General features: G+C 37.0%; 2 protein-coding genes across 2 annotated transcripts in view; one reads left to right on the top strand and one right to left on the bottom strand.

Moving 5' to 3' along the window:
• Positions 1 to 111: 111 nt before the first annotated feature.
• Positions 112 to 18,085, bottom strand: LOC306869189 (V-type proton ATPase 116 kDa subunit a 2-like). The gene is made up of 20 exons (XM_079415835.1): positions 17,363 to 18,085; positions 16,818 to 16,896; positions 16,336 to 16,433; positions 11,891 to 12,028; positions 10,213 to 10,310; positions 9,810 to 9,936; positions 9,490 to 9,572; positions 9,124 to 9,217; positions 7,293 to 7,505; positions 6,484 to 6,634; positions 6,197 to 6,336; positions 5,889 to 6,046; positions 4,664 to 4,754; positions 4,338 to 4,456; positions 4,039 to 4,249; positions 3,832 to 3,951; positions 3,632 to 3,751; positions 2,503 to 2,620; positions 1,497 to 1,668; positions 112 to 1,402 (listed from the first exon to the last, which is right to left on the bottom strand). Exons 1-20 carry the CDS (start codon positions 17,477 to 17,479, stop codon positions 1,300 to 1,302), a joined length of 2,550 nt encoding a protein of 849 aa, XP_079271961.1. The 5' UTR covers positions 17,480 to 18,085; the 3' UTR covers positions 112 to 1,299.
• LOC306869193 (tRNA (uracil-5-)-methyltransferase homolog A-like) overlaps positions 18,079 to 18,480 on the top strand; it is a 5,247-nt gene continuing 4,845 nt past the window's right edge. The window contains exon 1 of the mRNA XM_079415841.1: positions 18,079 to 18,392. Coding sequence (XP_079271967.1) covers positions 18,354 to 18,392 — 39 coding nt within the window. The 5' untranslated portion in view covers positions 18,079 to 18,353. The remainder of the gene's footprint in view (positions 18,393 to 18,480) is intronic.

Here is an 18,480-nt window from a genome sequence, read left to right as displayed (position 1 = left end):
TTAAGTAAAAGTTGTGACTATTTCAGAAAACAAACTAACTCTTACAAATGCAAGCTCTTTTTAGTGACACTGCATTAAAGCCTTTGCTCAAAAATGGCAATGATATCAAGAGTCATTTAATCAAAGTTTTATTAGCCCAGCTTCACAGGTTTGATTTTGTGTCATGTTAATACAGAGCTCATATGAAAAAATGTGGAATGTCAATTACCTAAACGATGCAGACTCGTCAAACCATATATAGAAATCAAAGTAAGTACTGTTAATAAATAAAATAAAAAAACCTGGAATGAATTCAGTGGCTCACAATCCACACACCAAAATCTCACATTAAATTCAAGAGTTTAAAAAAAGGACCATTCTGAAGAAGCAGAACCGAGTAACTGAACAGATCTGCAAGTTAAAAACACTAAAAACATGAACAGCAACACAATGAATTTCCTCATTAAATGAATTAAATTCTAAATGACGTCATCTGAAAATTTCAATCCACCACCCACCCACCCATCAGAATACATTCAGCATGTTAGGCACTTAGAACTATCTGAGCCTCCTGTGGGCTAGTAGAGGTTCTTGAGGAGATTTTTCAAGCAGAAAGAAGATCAGCTGCAGCAGGATTTGAAACAAACAGAGGCTCGTGAAGCTCTATACAGCCCAACAGAAACGAGATCTGGGCTAACGTTGCTCAAATCTGGAGCAACCAATCAGGCAAGACATTGTTGTCCTTTCTGAGCATCTTGTTGCCAACATTTGACAAATACTGTGCCCAAATGTACGAACTCCTGATTGTGTTACATCTGCTGTTATCTAAGCGCAGTACCGTTCAACACTATGAATGAACTACATGAGCCATATTCGTGTTGCAACTCTGTGGAGGATGAAAATGCTGGAATTTAAACAAGGAGTTAAATCGACAGCAAATAAACAAAAAAGTTCAACCTTAAAGACACTCAGGGAATGTGCTCGGCTATGGAGAGTCAACCATCTCTGCACAGCCAACAGGCATGATAGAAAAATGATATTCACAAACAGCCCTTTTGTGAAGAGCTAATACATTCAACACACAAAAAAAGTCCTATTTACACTCCAGAGCTGTTGCTTTATCTCAGCGTGTTTGTGTAACGGTTGCAAGTCCCAAAATGTGATCTGATGTGGCACAGTATTGTCAATGCTGATCTGGTGTCTCCATATAAAGAGTATTTGGTTGGACTACTTTGGCATGTGAATGCCCTAACCAACATGTAAATCTGTTAAAATGAAGCTCACAGATCCGCTCTGGTCTGGTGTTTAGCGTGCCACAGTTCACAACAACCCCTCGTTTTCAAAGATGGTGTGCAAGAGAGAGAAGGCAAATGGTACAAACTTGACGCCAGCGCCGCTATAGAACTTATTCTGAAACTCCACCCTGAGGAGAGAGAGATGATTTCAGTTTGAACCATTCAGTATCAATTCATACTGTGTTTGAATATATACCGTGTATGTTTGAGGACAGTACTGACCAGTGGAGTCTGAGAGCATGAAGGAAGGCTGAAAGTCCCTCCATCACCAGCAGGATGGACACAGTGAGGACAGCAAACAGACCAAAAACCGGCACCAGGAACACAATGCCCACACTGGTGTCTACACGCAGACCGACCCGCATCACCATCGCCCACAACACTTCAGAGAGCTCTGGACCACAACAAAACATGTTCAGCATTCCTTTACTTTAAATAAAGCCGTTTTTAAAAGCAATTAAAGGCCTCTAATAAACAATAATTTACAGGTCCTATATAGGCTAAACATGTCACCCAGTATTTCTGCTGTAATTATGATAAAGCGGCTTGTTTCAAAAAATTGTATTAACACACTGGATGTGCTGAATATTAAATCACAAATTTAACTATAATTAAAACTGTACAGTCATCAATAAAAATAAAATAAAAAAGAGGAAATAACATTTGTTAACATTTTATTTTATTTGTAAGATTTTTTTAAATTCTTTAAATAACTAAAATAAAATAACTAGATTCGATAGTCATTCAAGTAGTGCTGGGCAGTATTACAAAAAAAAAAAAAATTGTATTATGGTTACAGTTATTTTTAAGAATTTGGTTTCAAGGTACATCACTGTATTTTATTCTTTGCATGCCTGGACCTTTGTATAGGTTTATAGTGGCTTATTATACTGTCAGGATTACACAGAATAAAAAAAAGCCATTGTAACATTAAATACAAATTTACTATCAAAAACTGCGGTAATCAAATACATTTATAAACAATTTAATTGATATTTTAAAATGTAATCAAATGAATTTAGTGATATTCCTTAAATTATGTTTTCAGTATTATTATTACTATTATTATCATAATTACTTTAAAAAGAACATTCTATTGTTCAATACTAATATTATTAGACAAACGTTTATTTTAGCAGGTTTTAATGACCTTTGCTTTCTGTGTGTTTAATAAACTGTATTATTATTTTATATTGCCCAGCACTACACTGAAGGGTATGTTACTCACGGGCATGTGCCAGGCTGAGAGCCCACAGACGGAGGTAAGACGCAGTGTTAGAGATGCAGCCCAGGCAGTACTCTATAGTGTGGATGGACTGATGGAGGAAGACATCAGCAAAATCAAACTGTGGAAGAGAGGAAACTTTGTTAGGCTCATAGGGAAAGTAGTCTATTCACACCAAACGATGCACGTAGTTAGTTTAGTTTATCGATATATATCACAATATAGTTATTTTTGCTTTTAATTAGGGCTGGGCGATATATCGAATCCGATGAATCGATGCGCATCTCGTCAGTAAAGCCGGTTCCGTGATTAGCGGTAAATATCCATCACCTGCTTTCAAATGGAGCAGCATTTAATACTTTTAATGTTTTTTTTTTATACCATAGAATTTTCATAAATCTTGTCACCTGTGTCAATGCCACAGAAAAACTAACTCAAGCCTAAAAAAACTCAAGCTCACTGAGGATAAGTAACTAATTTCAAGCAACAGGACAATAATTAAAAAATACAATAATTAAATGCTAAATACATTGTATAAATTAATCACTGTGTAAATTAAATTTCGTATTAAGTTACAAAAGTGATTTAGTCAAGAGCAGTGAGAGATTTTCTCTCTTGTTGTTTGATTAACATGAATGACAGACTGCTGTCCCTCTAAGAGCTACCAAGATCCAATATACTGTTACACGTGTTTTCTTACAGCTGTTTACTTTCACTTAAGACCTAAATTACTGTGTTTATGAGAATACTTGCAAAGACAGGCATTTTCATACATATAAGTAAGTGTATTTAACTGAACAAGGCCAATAAAGCAACAAAAATACTCACATGCTCTATGTGCAGCAGCTTCATGTAGGATTCATGCAGACCGTGCTCAGAACAGTCTCATAGACAGTGCACGCATATATAATGCTATTGTTTGCATTTAAACAGCTTAGAATCATAGTTTTTTGAACCTCGATGCTTAAAAATGTGTGCAAACGATACATTTCGTGACCACAGTGCACTGCAACTTGATGCGAGTGCATAACCGCAATAAAGATGATAGTCCAAAATCTCTACCGGTTGACAAATTTCTACCGGTTAATCATGACTACCGTTATATCGCCCACCCCTATTCTGAACATCTTACCTCCCCTGATTGGCTGTCAGAGCTGGAGGAGTGGCTGTCCAGACTGGTTCCCTCCTCCATATCATGAGCATGCATGAGAGAGAGCTCCTCCTCACTGCTCCACCGTACACGCTGATAACCCTACAGAGAGAGACAGAGAAAATCAGCCAATGGCCTTCAGCCAACTGCAGAACACACACAAACAAAACAAGGATCCTCACTCGGTACATGCTCAAGTGGTCTCTGCCCTTGTGTTGCCAGTAGAGGTAGAGAGGTTTGCCCAAGAGTAACACAGGCACAGAGAGCACAGCCACAATCAGCAGGAGCACCTGAAACCCAGCCTGTGGGAAAGAAGGAAAATACATGTAAAGAAACACTGAGGTGCATGTAAAGTGGAATAGGTGCAAGTACGGTTCTTTCAGTCCTACCTGTCCTGGGTAAAAGGGTTGACTGGAGTCCCCCTGCATCAGGAACATGTTGATAAAGTGGATGAGAATGCTGGGAGCTGTCTGAGAATCTCTGACTGTGAAAAACAGCCACTTATAAATGATCATGAAGACCAGATAGCCGAAGAGGCAGAGCAGGAAGAGCAGCTCAGGAATAAATATCAGGTATAGATTGAATGTCCGTCTGAAGTGCCTGAACAGATGAACATACAAAGTATTAGAAGGATCAAAGTCATACATTTTAAATGGATCTATCGAAAATATATTTTAAAACGTCTCACAAGTGATTGAAAACCCCAAGGACGATTCCAAAAGTCATGTGGATTATTCCTATGATCACAGACATCTTCATTTTATAGGAGTTCAGGAAGGTGAGACGGTTGGACGCCAGGTTCCAGATCTACAGAGTGCAAATAAAATATTATTAAATTTCATTTTAAAAAATAATTATATATTTTATAAGGACTAAAAATCATAGCTTTTCATTCATCCATGGAACCTTTCACCCTAGACTTTCACCCACTGTTACTTGTTTTTATGGTGATGTGATAGTAAGGTCATTTGTTTCGTTTGATAACACAGTAATAAAATGAAGTCAGAGACCTACCGGGTCAATGCCCAGAGGATAGGCCCCTTTAAAGACTCCTGTGATGTTTGGATCCAGTGCAAGGAAGCTATTTGAGCGGAACGTGCTTGGACTTGGGAGAAAGAGAAAATGAAGATCACATTAGAGCCACATACTGTACGTGAGAAATCTCTGTGCCTGCTGTTGTTCCCTACGGCGAGGTAATAAATGAAATTGTGATGATCATCTGCATAATCTCCACAAATTATTCCCACATTTTTCCATCAGAATTTTGGACTGGGTTGTAAATTTGTATGTAAACAAATTTCTTTATGTAAATAAATAATTTACTGATTCATCAGCTGTCTGATTACAGGAATTATTACACTACAACTCGCCAAGGCTGCATTTATTTGATCAAAAATACAATAAAAAAAAGTATAAATGTCTTTACTGTCATTTTAATGTGCCCCTCCTGAACAACCCAAAACGTCTGAATGTTGGTGTATATAGAATAAACCTCTTCAAACATAGCATCATGAGAGACAGTGTTTGTTAGAATTGCCTTCCCCTTATGTTTGAACTAGGATTCAACTGCCAGGATTAAAACTGTCTGTACAAAGAGCTGATAAATGAAATGTGCTTTAGTAAAGCCTTGATTTCATCTCCATGGGAACAGGGAAGGTTGTACCTACATTTCAAAATATTTGTTAGATACCGCTATGGAAAAAATTGAGAGCACCGAAGATTCATAGTTTCTCTGAATTTGAAATTTACAGGTATGCGTTTGAGTAAAACTATTTTTGCTTTATTCTGTAAACGACTGATAACATTTCTTTCAAATTTTAAATAAAAATATAATATCATTTAGAGCATGAAATGACAGTTGGTCAAAATAACAAAAACAGATGCCATGTTTTCAGACATCATATTTATTTTTAGACAACACAATACCAATGTTTTAACTCTAGAAGAGTTAAGAAATCAATATTTGGTGGAATAACCCTGATTTTCAAATTACAACAAATGAAAACATTTGTTATTAAAATGTAATTTTCTTGGACATTTTACTCAAACTCATAGAATTTTCAAGTGTTCTCTTTGAGAACTTTTTTCTTGAGAATTTTTTCCATAGCTGTAGATCCATTAAAGCAATTTAGAATGCTACATTTTAAAACATATTTTGCACACCACATACTGTATATTGTTCTTTTTTTTGCTTAAATAAAGGATACTGTACACAATATTTTGTGCTTTGGACACTCACCTCCAGACTCCAGGCACAAACATAGCGCTGACGTTCCACCCCGAGCCGAACAGGTTGAGTGATTTGGAGAAGCAGTCATTGTATATTAATCCAGTGTAGACTGAAAATACACCCATCAACAAGATGATGTAACGGCCCTTAAAAAAAATGTTCCAGATCTTAAAAAAAAAAAGAACACAATGTTAATCAAACTATAACAAAATTAACAAAAACAGTAAACTAATAATAGACTAAATAACTTTTAACAACGATGTCTAAATGAATTTCAGAAGAAAATGAACATTGTCACAACAGCAAGCTGCATGTACTTCATTTCTGGTTTTCTTCAGTTTGCGGTCATTCTCATAGAGAACCATCCACAGAGCAAACAGCGCCATGATGATGCCGTGCCCGAGGTCTCCAAACATCACAGCAAACAGGAAGGGAAAAGTAATGATTGTATATGGAGCTGCGAGAAGGTGTGATAAAGAAGGAAGCTTACACATCTTATCCAAGCATATAGAATGTATGAAGCATTGAAGACATGTTAAAGCTGCAAACATGAAGTTAATACTTAATGTTAATACTTAGTGCTTTTTAATCGCTATCCTCTCACCTGGGTTGACCTCTCTGTAGCTGCTTACACCGTAGGCATCCACTATATTCTGAAAGCCTGAGGTAAACTTGTTGGTGCGTATGAGGGTTGGTGGAGTGTCATTGCTTGGGATACGATTGACAAATGAGGGAACTGAGGCTCCATTCTTACTCTGAAGGAACAAAACAACAGAGTTAAAGGGATAGTTCACCCAAAAATGAAAATTTGTGAGTCGAAGACTGACACGGAAGAGAAGAAATTGTTGAATAAAAGGCATAATTTTTCTTATTTTTGCACAAAAAGTTTTATTCTCGTAGCTTCGTAAAATTACGCTTGAACCACTGATGCGACAGGCCATTTTATCAATGTCCTAACTACCTTTCTGGGCCTTGAACGTGTCTGTTGTGTTGTTGTCTACGCAGAGTCAGAAAACTCTTGGATTTCATCAAAAATATATTAATTTGTGTTCTGAAGATGAGTGAAGGTCTCACAGGTTTGGAATAACATGAGGGTGAATAATTAATGACAGTTTTCATTTTTGGCTCAACTATCCCTTTAAGACAGGGGTGTCAAACTCAGTTCCTGGAGGGCCGCAGCCCTGCAGAGTTTAGTTACAACCCTGCTCCAACACAAACCATGTAGTTTTCAATTGAGCCTGAAGGACTTGATTAGCTGGATCAGGTGTGTTTAATTAGGGTTGGAGCTAAACTCTGCAGGGCTGTGGCCCTCCAGGAATTGAGTTTGACACCCCTGCTTTAAGAGATGTGTGTACAATTATCAATCAGATGTATCTGAATTAGTGCACCTTCAAAATAATGTAAAGAACTCACCGATCCATCCTCTAGAGCTCTCCGAAGAGCAGGCAGATCATTTACGGGACACCACACCTCAGCTATGAGGCACTTGTTTGTGACATCAAAACTGCAGAGGTTAAGGATGTGATATATGGCCTTCATTTTCTTAACCTGGATCACCCAAACGTACACAGACTCTGAGCCCTTGATCAACACCTGCCTCAGGTAATCCTCAGTCCGGTGAAGAACCTACGAAGAAACAATGGTTTCAAGAGCATGTCAAGCTAAACCATTTTGCATGTAAAGGTTTAAGGTTTAACATATAGCAGCCCAACCAGGGGGCCTTAGCAAACAAACATCAAAGGAGACAGTAGGATGACTTAAAATGAACAAAATGAATGCATTTACTTGTTCATATATTTACTTATTTCTTTTTAAATCGTTTATGTAAAGCTCTGTAATAATATTAATTAAATGCTTTATTGAAGAACATATAGTTTATAAAATGTCTGGAATCACAAAATTAATGTAATATATTTCTCAGTTTGTGTGGTTAAGATTTTGAAAAATGAACTTTTTGTCATAATTACAGCAGAAAATTAATATTTTAGCCTGTATTGGGAACTTGTAAGATAAATGTGAATTTTCCCCCAAGGTCAACCATACATGGCATTTTGTTGCCCTGGTTTCTGAACTGTGTTCTCAGATGAGCATGCAGTAATTTTGCTGTGCTCTTCAGCAAACAAATCTTCAATCAATCAAGGAATATTTTCTAGGCACAGAAACAACCCAATGATTGAACATCTTTTCATAGGTTTTGAGAGAGAGTGACAGTGAGTGAGAACAAAGTATCAACAAATAATTTAATGGTGCCTGAAGTCTGTGAGAAATTTGTCCACAGCCTAGACCTCATGAACATCATGTGCTGAGTTGGGCCACTAGCACAATTGTCTTTCTCTCTTTTACAAAGCAGTGGGTCACAAGCAAACTTAAATGCCCTCAAACTGCCCCCTACATTCCTCCACTGCATGGCTGTCTAGAACTGGTTAGGAAAGATTAGTGACAACACTACATCCAAATAATTCTAATATACATTCTATTATGTACAATTTCTGCTCTTTTGGTTGGAGTATCTGAAGTAGCATCCACTGCTAAAGACAGAGAGAGCACAATCAAACCCTTTTACTATTGCAGCCCATCATTTATTACTGTGCATGACACAAAACTCCACAAACCTTCATGCATTTCATTACTATAATTCCTGAGTTATAGTGTTATTATAGTGTTAATTTGAGGAATTTACACTATACTCGAGCACTATTGCAGCATTAAATTAGCACTTTTTATTCAGTTAAGAAAAGAGATATTTTGTTTCTCTGAACTAACAAGTGAGATTGTTTGTGTGAATTTGATTAAACTTATTGAAAACAAGCAATAAAATACTCATTACATTTAGCTGCTGAATTTAACAATGTCAAGTTACAGTTTCTAGGACAGGTTTCAGTTTATAGCGTTACAGGTGTGTCTTATAGCCTTCCCTGGTAAGGACAAAACTGTGGTTATACAGGATGCTTGTATAGTTTGTGCATCAAAGTTGCTTTGAGTCAATCTCTACTGTCCCTGATTTCATCAGTCAGTTTCAAAAGACGTTTAAAGTACAATTAAACATGAATGTTGTTTTTTTTATCTTTAATTAAGATTAAGCTGAGCTTATTAGTAACTTAGATAAAGGTTACAGCCAGTAAATAACTAATCACACTAGTGAGAGCACACTTACACCCTCATTATGTTACACACAGTCAAAGCAAGAAAAAGTGTGCGTGTCATAAACTGTAACAAAGGTAAAACCGAGCTCATCTGGACTCACCGTGTGCAAGTCCTCAATGCGTGTGCGGAGCCCCTCCACCACATCTGTCCTCTCCTCATTACTGTTGGGGTATGGGTACAGGTGACAGTGGTAGCTATGAAAACAAAAACAATATTTTCAAAACTACAGCACTTCTACTTTCTCTTAAGAAGAAAAATGCTCTGAAAGAACTAAAATAAACAAATGAAAGCATGAAGCTTCCCCCAAATGTAACAGGGAACAAGCTATTTATAATCTTTATGAAAAAGGAGCAGCTCCCTGTTTTGTTACAGTGACACAATCAGTGCGTTGGTGGTTAACTGCCCCAGATGTGTGGTAGCTTCACCTCAAGTAGAATGTAGGAAGTTGATTTAAGAGCTAAGTTACCAGTCACAAATCTTCTTAACTTTCTGTCCAATCTGATCTCCCCAGTAGGAGATGAGAAACACCACACTCCTGGTTGGCTCCCCCTGACAAACCAGACAGAGAACATCTTAAAAGACTTAGATATTCCTATTTTATTATTATTATTATTTTTTTTTAATTGAATCAAGCATCCAGGATTAGAGTAAAGGCTTAGATCAAACTGACCACATAAAAAGAAACAAATGGTTAAAAAAAAATATTTTTTAAAGATTTAACTATACATTTTTGTAACCAAAAACAACATAAAATTAAACCATGTTGGAGCTGCCAACTAGTCTCACCGTATCAGGGTCCTCCAAAAGCCCATCTACCTCGGAGTAGCTGAGGATGGTGTAGCCCTTACACACTCTCCAGAGCATTCGCTCAAACGCTTCGATTTTTACGCTCTGGATGAGCCCAGAAATGAACCTGTGCAGGAGGGACAAGAAGATTATTAGCTCCACTTTACAACATTAACATGAATTTAAAAAACACAGGTTTTGTGTGCTTTTAAACATACATACAAGAAACAGGATGTTAGATAAAAAGATGATTGCAAAAGAAAAATCAGTCTGCACATGGAAGGTGTACAACAGGAAACTGTGCTGATGATGAAATTTGTGTCACATTATCTGTTGGTGAGCCAAAGCAGGACATGGGCAAGAGCAGTATACTTTCAGCTTTAAATTTTTAAACACTGCTCACCCAAGCTTGGCTCCAAGCCTCTGCATGCTGGTGTAGTCCATCATGGGTTCTTTCTCTAGGAAGGGAAACTCTTCATACTGGACCTGTGAAGGCTCCCTCTGCTCATACACAAGCAAAAACCCAGCAAGAGATTAGATTCACACAACGCCTCCGTGATCAAGAAGAAGTCGTCAAGAGTTAAGCCTATTTGCAGCCACTGCTGGCTGCTCTCAAAGTTCTGGCAGTCAGTGAAAATCAGGTGACTCCAAATCACCTGCGTGCAGGGCTCCAGACAAAAAAAATAGAGTAAGGAGCCATTGGCTCCTATAAAAGAAAAACTTAGGCGCCAAATTATTTTTTTAGGTGCCACAGAATAAAAGTGGTTTATTTTATTATTATCATTTTATTTTTACCCCCTATTTTAACATTTCAATCATTTTGTCATGTGTTTATGTCTTCTCTTTTCTAGGCTTTATCAGCATTTTAATCCATCTTGTAGATGATCAGGTCGACCGGGGGACTAAGGTTCACTTAAAGTGTGAATTAAATGTCTTTTACAACTTGAAATGTACAGTCACAAAGAATTGTTCGTTACACAGAATCTGTACCAATATCATGGACCATAAGCATCACTTGGCAACTGAGTGCAGTGCATCCTATAAATGTTGTCATGTCTTTCACACATTCAGTCTTTCTTCATTAGTAAAATGCAATTTTATAGGAGGAGTTGAATCATGTACAACACAATAAGTAAAAATATTAATATGCAACAGCGCATAAATATAGCAAAACGCTCCTCTTTATAGTTATTTTTCTAGCTAACTGATGAGTTTATGGACACTGAGTGGTTATTCTGAGGTAAATGTATTACAATGCAATGTTTACAAGCTTTATACATTTCCTCAGTTTGAAACATGAGCTTTTACATAAAACATTTCAGTAAGTTGTACTATAGGCTTTCTTATTGCCTACCTTTTGATCATGTTCATTTCATACTATAGTAGTAAATCAAAATATATAATGGGTTCACTTGCTGCTTTAACTGAGGTGCTAAAGAGTTCGCGCCTGAGCATTAAGTGCGATACTCTCCGCTCTCGCGATCCGGACGCATACACAGACCGTGTGGACGCGGCGTACTGGTGTTTATATTATCACCTTTCAGGTCTCTCTCACTGCGTTCAGCAGACTGTGTGCGGCAGAGACGAGGACTGTTTGAAACTCTTTTCCAGTAAAACTTTGATGCGCATCGTCTTTTGTAAGTTTAATACGTGAACATAACAAAAGATGTGAGCGTAAAACAATCGGGAAAAAAGTCCTTTCATGCAAATTATATATAGTCGCCAGTGGCGACCTCAGCAAAAACTTCACTCGCAAATTAATATTTTTGGTCGCAAATGCGACCATTTTAGTCGCAGTTTGGAGCCCTGTGCGTGATTCCCACAGTTCTTTTCTCTGGTGATGAATTGCTTTCAATTACACCAGAAAGGTTGAACATGATCGAGTACCAAAGACATCAAGAGACAAACTGCTTTTCAACAGTTTTAAAGATATTTGATTTATAAACAGCTGTTTGCTTAACAATATTAGTGATATAATTAAAGGACAAAAGCAGGGTAAATCTTTCCACCAATCAGATGTTAACCGTTTCTTTTGCTCAAACAAACGTTCCAAACATTTGACAGGGAATCACATGACCTACCTTTGCACTGCGGTGCACAAAGTTGCGTGTGATATGCAGCATATGCGTGTACTCAGTCAGTTCCAGAAGGTTCTTCTGGAGTTTCTCCTTGTTCCTGGTGACCTCGCTCAGCTCCAGTTCCAGTCTCTGAAGCTGCTCCTATATAAAACACACAGGAATCGGTAAGAACTAAACATCAGCAGTCATATTTCAACGTTGTAAGCAGTGCACTGACTTTGAGGAAAGTGTTCCTGAGAGAGATCTAGCAGGGAACTGCAAAAAGGGATTTCAACTGATTAAATGACATGCGATAAAATGATTAAAGGGGTGGTTGATTGCGATTTCACTTTTTTAACGTTAGTTAGTGTGTAATGTTGCTGTTTGAGCATAAACAATATCTGCAAAGTTACGAAGCTGAAAATTCAATGCAAACGAAGATCTTTTAAAATTCTGGCAGTTTAATGCCTACAAAAACAATTGGTAAGGGACTACAACGAGTTACTTTCCAGGTCCGATACGTCACGAACCCAGATAAAACCCGCCCCTGGGAACACGCAACGAAGGGGGCGAGGCTATGCTGTGCTGCTTTAAGGCCCCGATATACTACAAACGAAGTTCGTTTTCGTTGTTCGTTTGGGGGCAAAAAGAAGTTCGATAAGGCTGAGCGACAGTATACTGTTTTTGAACATTCCAACACCCCCGCGCTGCTGGAGGTGGGGTGTAGATTAAAGGATTAGTTCACTTTTAAAAAAAACTTTTGCTGATAATTTACTCACCCCCATGTCATCCAAGATGTCCATGTCTTTCTTTCTTCAGTCGAAAAGAAATTAAGGTTTTTGATGAAAACATTTCTCCATATAATGAACTTCAATGGGACCCAAACGGTTCAAGGTCAAAATGACAGTTTCAGTGCAGCTTCAAAGGGCTTTAAACGATACCAGACGATGAATAAGGGTGTTATCTAGCGAAACAATCGGTCATTTCAAAAATAAATAAAAAAAGTTTAAGTTTTATAAGCACAAATGCTCGCCTTGCTCTGTTCTGTGATGCGCGTTCGTGACGTCACGTAATACGCAATTACGTGGAAAAGGTCAGGGTTGACTTAGGCGGAAGTACCAAGTCAGTAGGCTTTTTAATATTAAAATATATAATAATATAATATTACGTGACATCACGAACGCGCATCACAGAACAGAGCAAGGCGAGCATTTGTGCTTATAAAACTTAAACTTTTTTATTTATTTTTGAAATGACCGATTGTTTCGCTAGATAACCCCCTTATTCATCGTCTGGTATCGTTTAAAGCCCTTTGAAGCTGCACTGAAACTGTCATTTTGACCTTGAACCGTTTGGGTCCCATTGAAGTTCATTATATGGAGAAATGTTTTCATCAAAAACCTTAATTTCTTTTCGACTGAAGAAAGAAAGACATGGACATCTTTGATGACATGGGGGTGAGTAAATTATCAGCAAATGTTTTTTTTTTAAAAGTGAACTAATCCTTTAATGTAAACATGCGTCGTGACGCTCGCGCGTCTGCCCTTAACACAACAACGATGCAATGAAGGTGTATCTAGGTCTTTTATTAAACTGGATAAATTATTACACGTTTTTATATTTTATGTGTTGTCATAATTTGATAAAAACAAAGGTTTATTATTGCATGTTATGGCATTTCATTTACTGTATACCTTTTCAATTTGCTTATTGAAAGAACAGCAGCAGCAGCAGTAGGCTATGGTGTAACATTTATTTGAAACATGTATTTGGTACTTGCTACCTTTTATCTTTACTCTTTCGTTTCATTCTTTTCATGGCTTTGGAAAACTTGCATCTGATATTTCTCTATGTCGCTTTTTGCATAACTCCGGGTCGTCGCCACCAAGCTTCATTGCAATTTCTTTATATGCTTTCTCTGAATCTTTAAAGTCTCTCCACGACTGATTGTACAGGTGCGGATATATTTGTGGCAGCTCAGCTATTCGACACAGTGCATTTATGTTGCTAGTGACTTGGAGATGTTGTTCCCCTGCCTGACCTCAGTTGAATGAGAAAGGAATAGGGGGAAAAAAAAAAAAATTGCGTAACCAATTGCGTAATCGCCATGGACCAACGGTAGCTCAAAGGTGTTTAGGAGCCAAAACGAACTCCCCAGAAAGTTCGCTTTGGTGAGCTGTTTCAAACTGCCGAAACGAACTCAAAACAAACTTCGTTTCGGCCTAATTTTGTTTGAAATGACGTCATATCAGTTCGTTCTTCGATTTCATTTAAAATATATCGGGGCCTTTATGCTGCCTTCACGTGCTATCGGAATTATCGTAAATACGAGTTTCCTAATCGGAAATTGGACGTGAACGGCCTCTCAAGTTGTATTTACTACTGGGAAATTCTGAAACAATTTTGATACCAGAGTTTCCGAGTTGGGTGGGTCATAAAATTTTAACATGGTGGTGGGGACAACCATTGCTACTGTCAATACTGTTCTCACAAAAACTACATCCCTTTGTCTTGTCGCTAAATTAGTTTATTTATAGGCTAGATATGAACGATCATTCGAAGCATATTGTATGTTTTATAAGCAGTGAAATAAACATGTATTTGACTGAAATTCCAGAATTGTCAGCAAACTGCACGTATAGCGCGGTGAATGTTTATATGATTGTCAACCAATGGGATGCTATGTTATTCTTTCCGACATTAAAGCACTTGAATAGAACAAGCTCGTAATCACGACTTCATAAGTGGGAAATAGGAAATTTCCGATAGTACGTGAAGGTAGCATTACAGAAGAGGAAGAGAAAACTAGGGGTGCACATAAAAATCTATTCATATATGAATTGCGATTCTGTCTTCTAACGATTCTAATGGATTCACAAGTTTCAAAATCAGTGTTCTAAAGCAACGGTTCTTAATACTGTTCCTCGCATCCCCTGCTCTGCATCTCTCTCTCTCTCTCTCTCTCTCATTCAGATCATCAGCTCAGTGAATACACTTATTTTCACTTAGCTATGAGAAGCATTATACATGGACGCGCGTGCGGTTGACATACTGTATTAACATTATGGTTGTGAAAATTCATTTTTTATGAATAATTTTCGCAATATGAGATAAATTATGAAAATTTGCACTGTTTCTCACACTAGTGCGCTTTAATGTTTAATCAGGAAGTTTGCTTTTAAATTTTTATTTATTGTGAGAAACAGTGCAAATTTTCATAATTTTTTCTATCATATTGTGAAAATTATTCATAAAATGCTTTTTTCACTCCAAAAATTTGGTGTCTACTTTCAGATAAATGAGGCTTACGATTAATCAGATGCACATAGAAACACAAAACCAGTCCTAAGTGAAAGAATACAAGTTGACAAAGATTGAATACAATATTTGGTGATAATATAGCATAATGAAAGATTTATAAGCAATTGATCGGAGTCCGGTCATTTTTGACCGGGAACACCACAAGTGTGACTTTTTGCAATTTTGTACAAAATAAAAACATTTAAAAGCAAACTTCCTGATTAAACATTAAAGCACACTAGAGCGAGAAACAGTGCAAATTTGTATTATTTTTGTTTAATATTGTGAAAATTATTCATAAAAAATTATTTTTTCACTCAATAAAACAGGTAGATACTCTCAGATAAATGAGGCTTACGATTAAACAGACACAAATAGAAACACAAAGCCAGTCCTAAATGAAAGAAAACAAGTTGACAAAAAGATTGAATCCAATATTTAGTGATAATAGCATAATGAGAGATTTATAAGCAATTGTTTGGAGTCCGGACATTTTTGACCAGGAACACCACAAGTGTGACTAGGTGAAATAAAACCCACAAAAAATTACTAAAATTCTAAAAAGAAATTATGAGAAGTACTTATACCCTATGTGAACAAAGTCAGTAAGTTTGAGTCCTATGGGATAACGTTAACTAGTATTTCTGAGGGAGGGGCTTCATAAAAGCAGGAAATGATCAGCGCGTTTATCAGAGAAAGGACAGAGAGATGTGGAATAAAGGTAAATTGTGAAAAATAATGTGTTTTTTAACAAACGAAGCATTAACACATGTTAGACTGCACCCCATAAACACAATCAAGCCTAGAAAAAAAATAAAAATAAAAAAAATAAAAAAATAAAAAGTCAAAAACCCCTTTAAATGAAGGCATGACCAACAGTTAAAATATCCAGAAAAAAGTTCAGTAAGCAAATATTTAATATTTACATTTTGAATGACAAACATTCTATAAGCTGACATTTTCAAACTTAAAATTATCTTTATAGCACAGCTATGATTGAAATTATTTAACCAAATGACTTGAATTGAGCTAAGCAGCCATAAAAGAAAGAAAACAGAAGCAGAAGCTAGGCAACTGGCTGTGAGAAAACAGAAAAGACATTTGAATGTGTCTGAAAGACCAACTAATCACAAGAGTTAAACAAATGAACAGCGTTGAAATGATCTCACCATTATGACCATCACATGTTTGGGTAATGGTGCAGCTGGGTTCACCTCCCCTTCTGGCAGTGGGATGTCTTCTTTTTTGATTTCCCTCAGAAGATATCCTGTTATGCAAGTCCACTTTGAGTTCATTTTGTTGATTTACTTTGGGGGATTTTAATGATCTTTAATGTCTGTTTCTGTGCACTGATCAAGTGCCATTACACACCAATCGTAAATCACATTTTACTGAATTAACTTGAATGCACTCTTTATAAACTCTATAAAAAGTAAATAACCTAATGGTCCTGCCCATCGCTCATTCACAAATATTTTAAAGAAAAAATATTTATTTTCTTTTGCTTAACACATTTCCTATTAGTACTTCTACTGTTTTTGGTTATAACTCAACCATCATGAACATGCTTTGTGATCAGAAAGTATTGAGACTATAAAATTTTGAAGTATACCCTTATTAAATAATTTATCTAATAAGTTTAAGTTTTTACCTAGAATCCTCTCCATCTCTTCACATCTCTTGATTTCATTGACAAACTTCCGCTGAAAAGAGTTCACACTTGGGTTAAGCTGTAAAAAAAAAAGAGAGAGAAAGAAAATGTATATCAAAACAAATCCAGGATGACTGGAATATTCTACACATATTCAAAATATTCTATACTAATAAATTCAATACAATGAATTTATTTTTTATAGTATAGTACTTTCATGCAATAATGCTAATAATAACAACTTTTGTGGAATAATAATCATTTGGAAATAATAATGAATTGAAATATTTTTTATACACTTAAAGCTAAAGAATGTTCATGACTTAATAATGAGAGTAAAGAACACTGGGGCAAAGTGTGCTAAATATTAATGCATAATCGAGCAGTTTATGTGGGTATCTGACAGATGCATCAAACACTTATTTTATTCCAACAAATGAACGACGTCAATTAAAGATGTAGAAAGATGTGGGGTGGTCTACGAAAACCTAGAGCACAAGAAATAAACATAAACAGCACATTACTGACACTATACACCGACTTACGTCTCTGAACTCCACCAGCCCGAGTTCGCCGAGTTCACTGATGCAGTCGTAAGCGGATCCGGACTGCAGAAAGAGCTGGGCCAGACACATCTCCTCACTCCGAAACAATGAACCCATCTTGACAAAACACGTTTTTCCACACCAGAGTGGGGTTAAGAAGTGTTAAATTCACCGGGAGGTGAAGTTTAGAGTAAATAAAATCCTACAGGTCCAGGTTAGAGGCTGAATGGACTCCCCCTGAGGGGCGGACCGAGGTGAATGGACCGAGGGATGGATATCAGCGCTGTGGCTCTTAACTCCAGCCGCTTTATCTGTGACACGTCTCCAGTCCCAGCAGCCACATCTGACCACTGAAAACCCCGCTGTTAGTCGTTAATCTAATCAAACCCAAATCTCCAGTCCTGTTGGGTCGTCCATCCCTGGTTAAAGTTCGGTTGAAGTCCGAGTCTGAATACGCGCGACTTTCCTCGGTAATTTGCGCTGTCTTCGTATCAGATAGCAGCGAGCTGACAGCTAAGTTACGGTCGAAGGTGCTTGGCCTCTCATTCAATAATCTGTCAGTTCATCCCCCAGTGATAATTTTACAGACAATCACATAATGTTTAACAGCACTTGTTAGTCATTCGCGCTTCTCTCTCTCTTCCGAACACGAACCTTCCCAGCAACCAAAACTTCTCTGTCCGTCAGAAAAGACTCGGCACTTTCTTTCGCCAGTTGAGTGACACTTCAAAATAAAAGTCCCAGCTCTTTTGTGATAGATAAAGTTAAACGTTGCACTGGAATTAAATAAAATTAAACGTTTAAATGCAAAGCATTGTGAATACTATTTGCGGTCTAAATTTAAGTAGTATATTTTAAACAATTAGTCTTACAACTACATTTTACTAAATAAAGGAAAAGACCTTAACACAATACGCTGCTTTTGACACGTGTTTCTAAAGATGGCAGCTTGCATGCATGCATAACTGCACAGTGCTTTTAGAGCTCTTTAATGTTTCATAGTGAAGAACAAGGAGGTTTGACATTGCAGGTTAGTTCAGACGGTCTAAAGATATATCAGAAATAACTTCGCTTGCAATTTGTTTAGCATTTAACTGTCTTAAATATAGTCTGTTTTT

This window comes from Barbus barbus (genome assembly GCF_936440315.1).
Source record: "Barbus barbus genome assembly, chromosome: 5".
Taxonomy (NCBI): Eukaryota; Metazoa; Chordata; class Actinopteri; order Cypriniformes; family Cyprinidae; genus Barbus; species Barbus barbus.
This window is presented reverse-complemented; position numbering and strand designations above follow the sequence as displayed.

What these genes read in the sequence shown, in the direction of transcription:
- LOC306869189 (XM_079415835.1), bottom strand. Translation starts at nt 17,479, where the DNA reads ATGGGTTCATTGTTTCGGAGTGAGGAGATGTGTCTGGCCCAGCTCTTT. An exon ending in GTTAAGAAGATTTGTGACTG is followed by an intron (nt 9,218 to 9,489) that starts GTAACTTAGCTC and finishes TTGTTTTCATAG; the next exon opens with CTACCACTGTCACCTGTACC. An exon ending in TTTGTGCCTGGAGTCTGGAG is followed by an intron (nt 4,755 to 5,888) that starts GTGAGTGTCCAA and finishes CTTTCTCCCAAG; the next exon opens with TCCAAGCACGTTCCGCTCAA.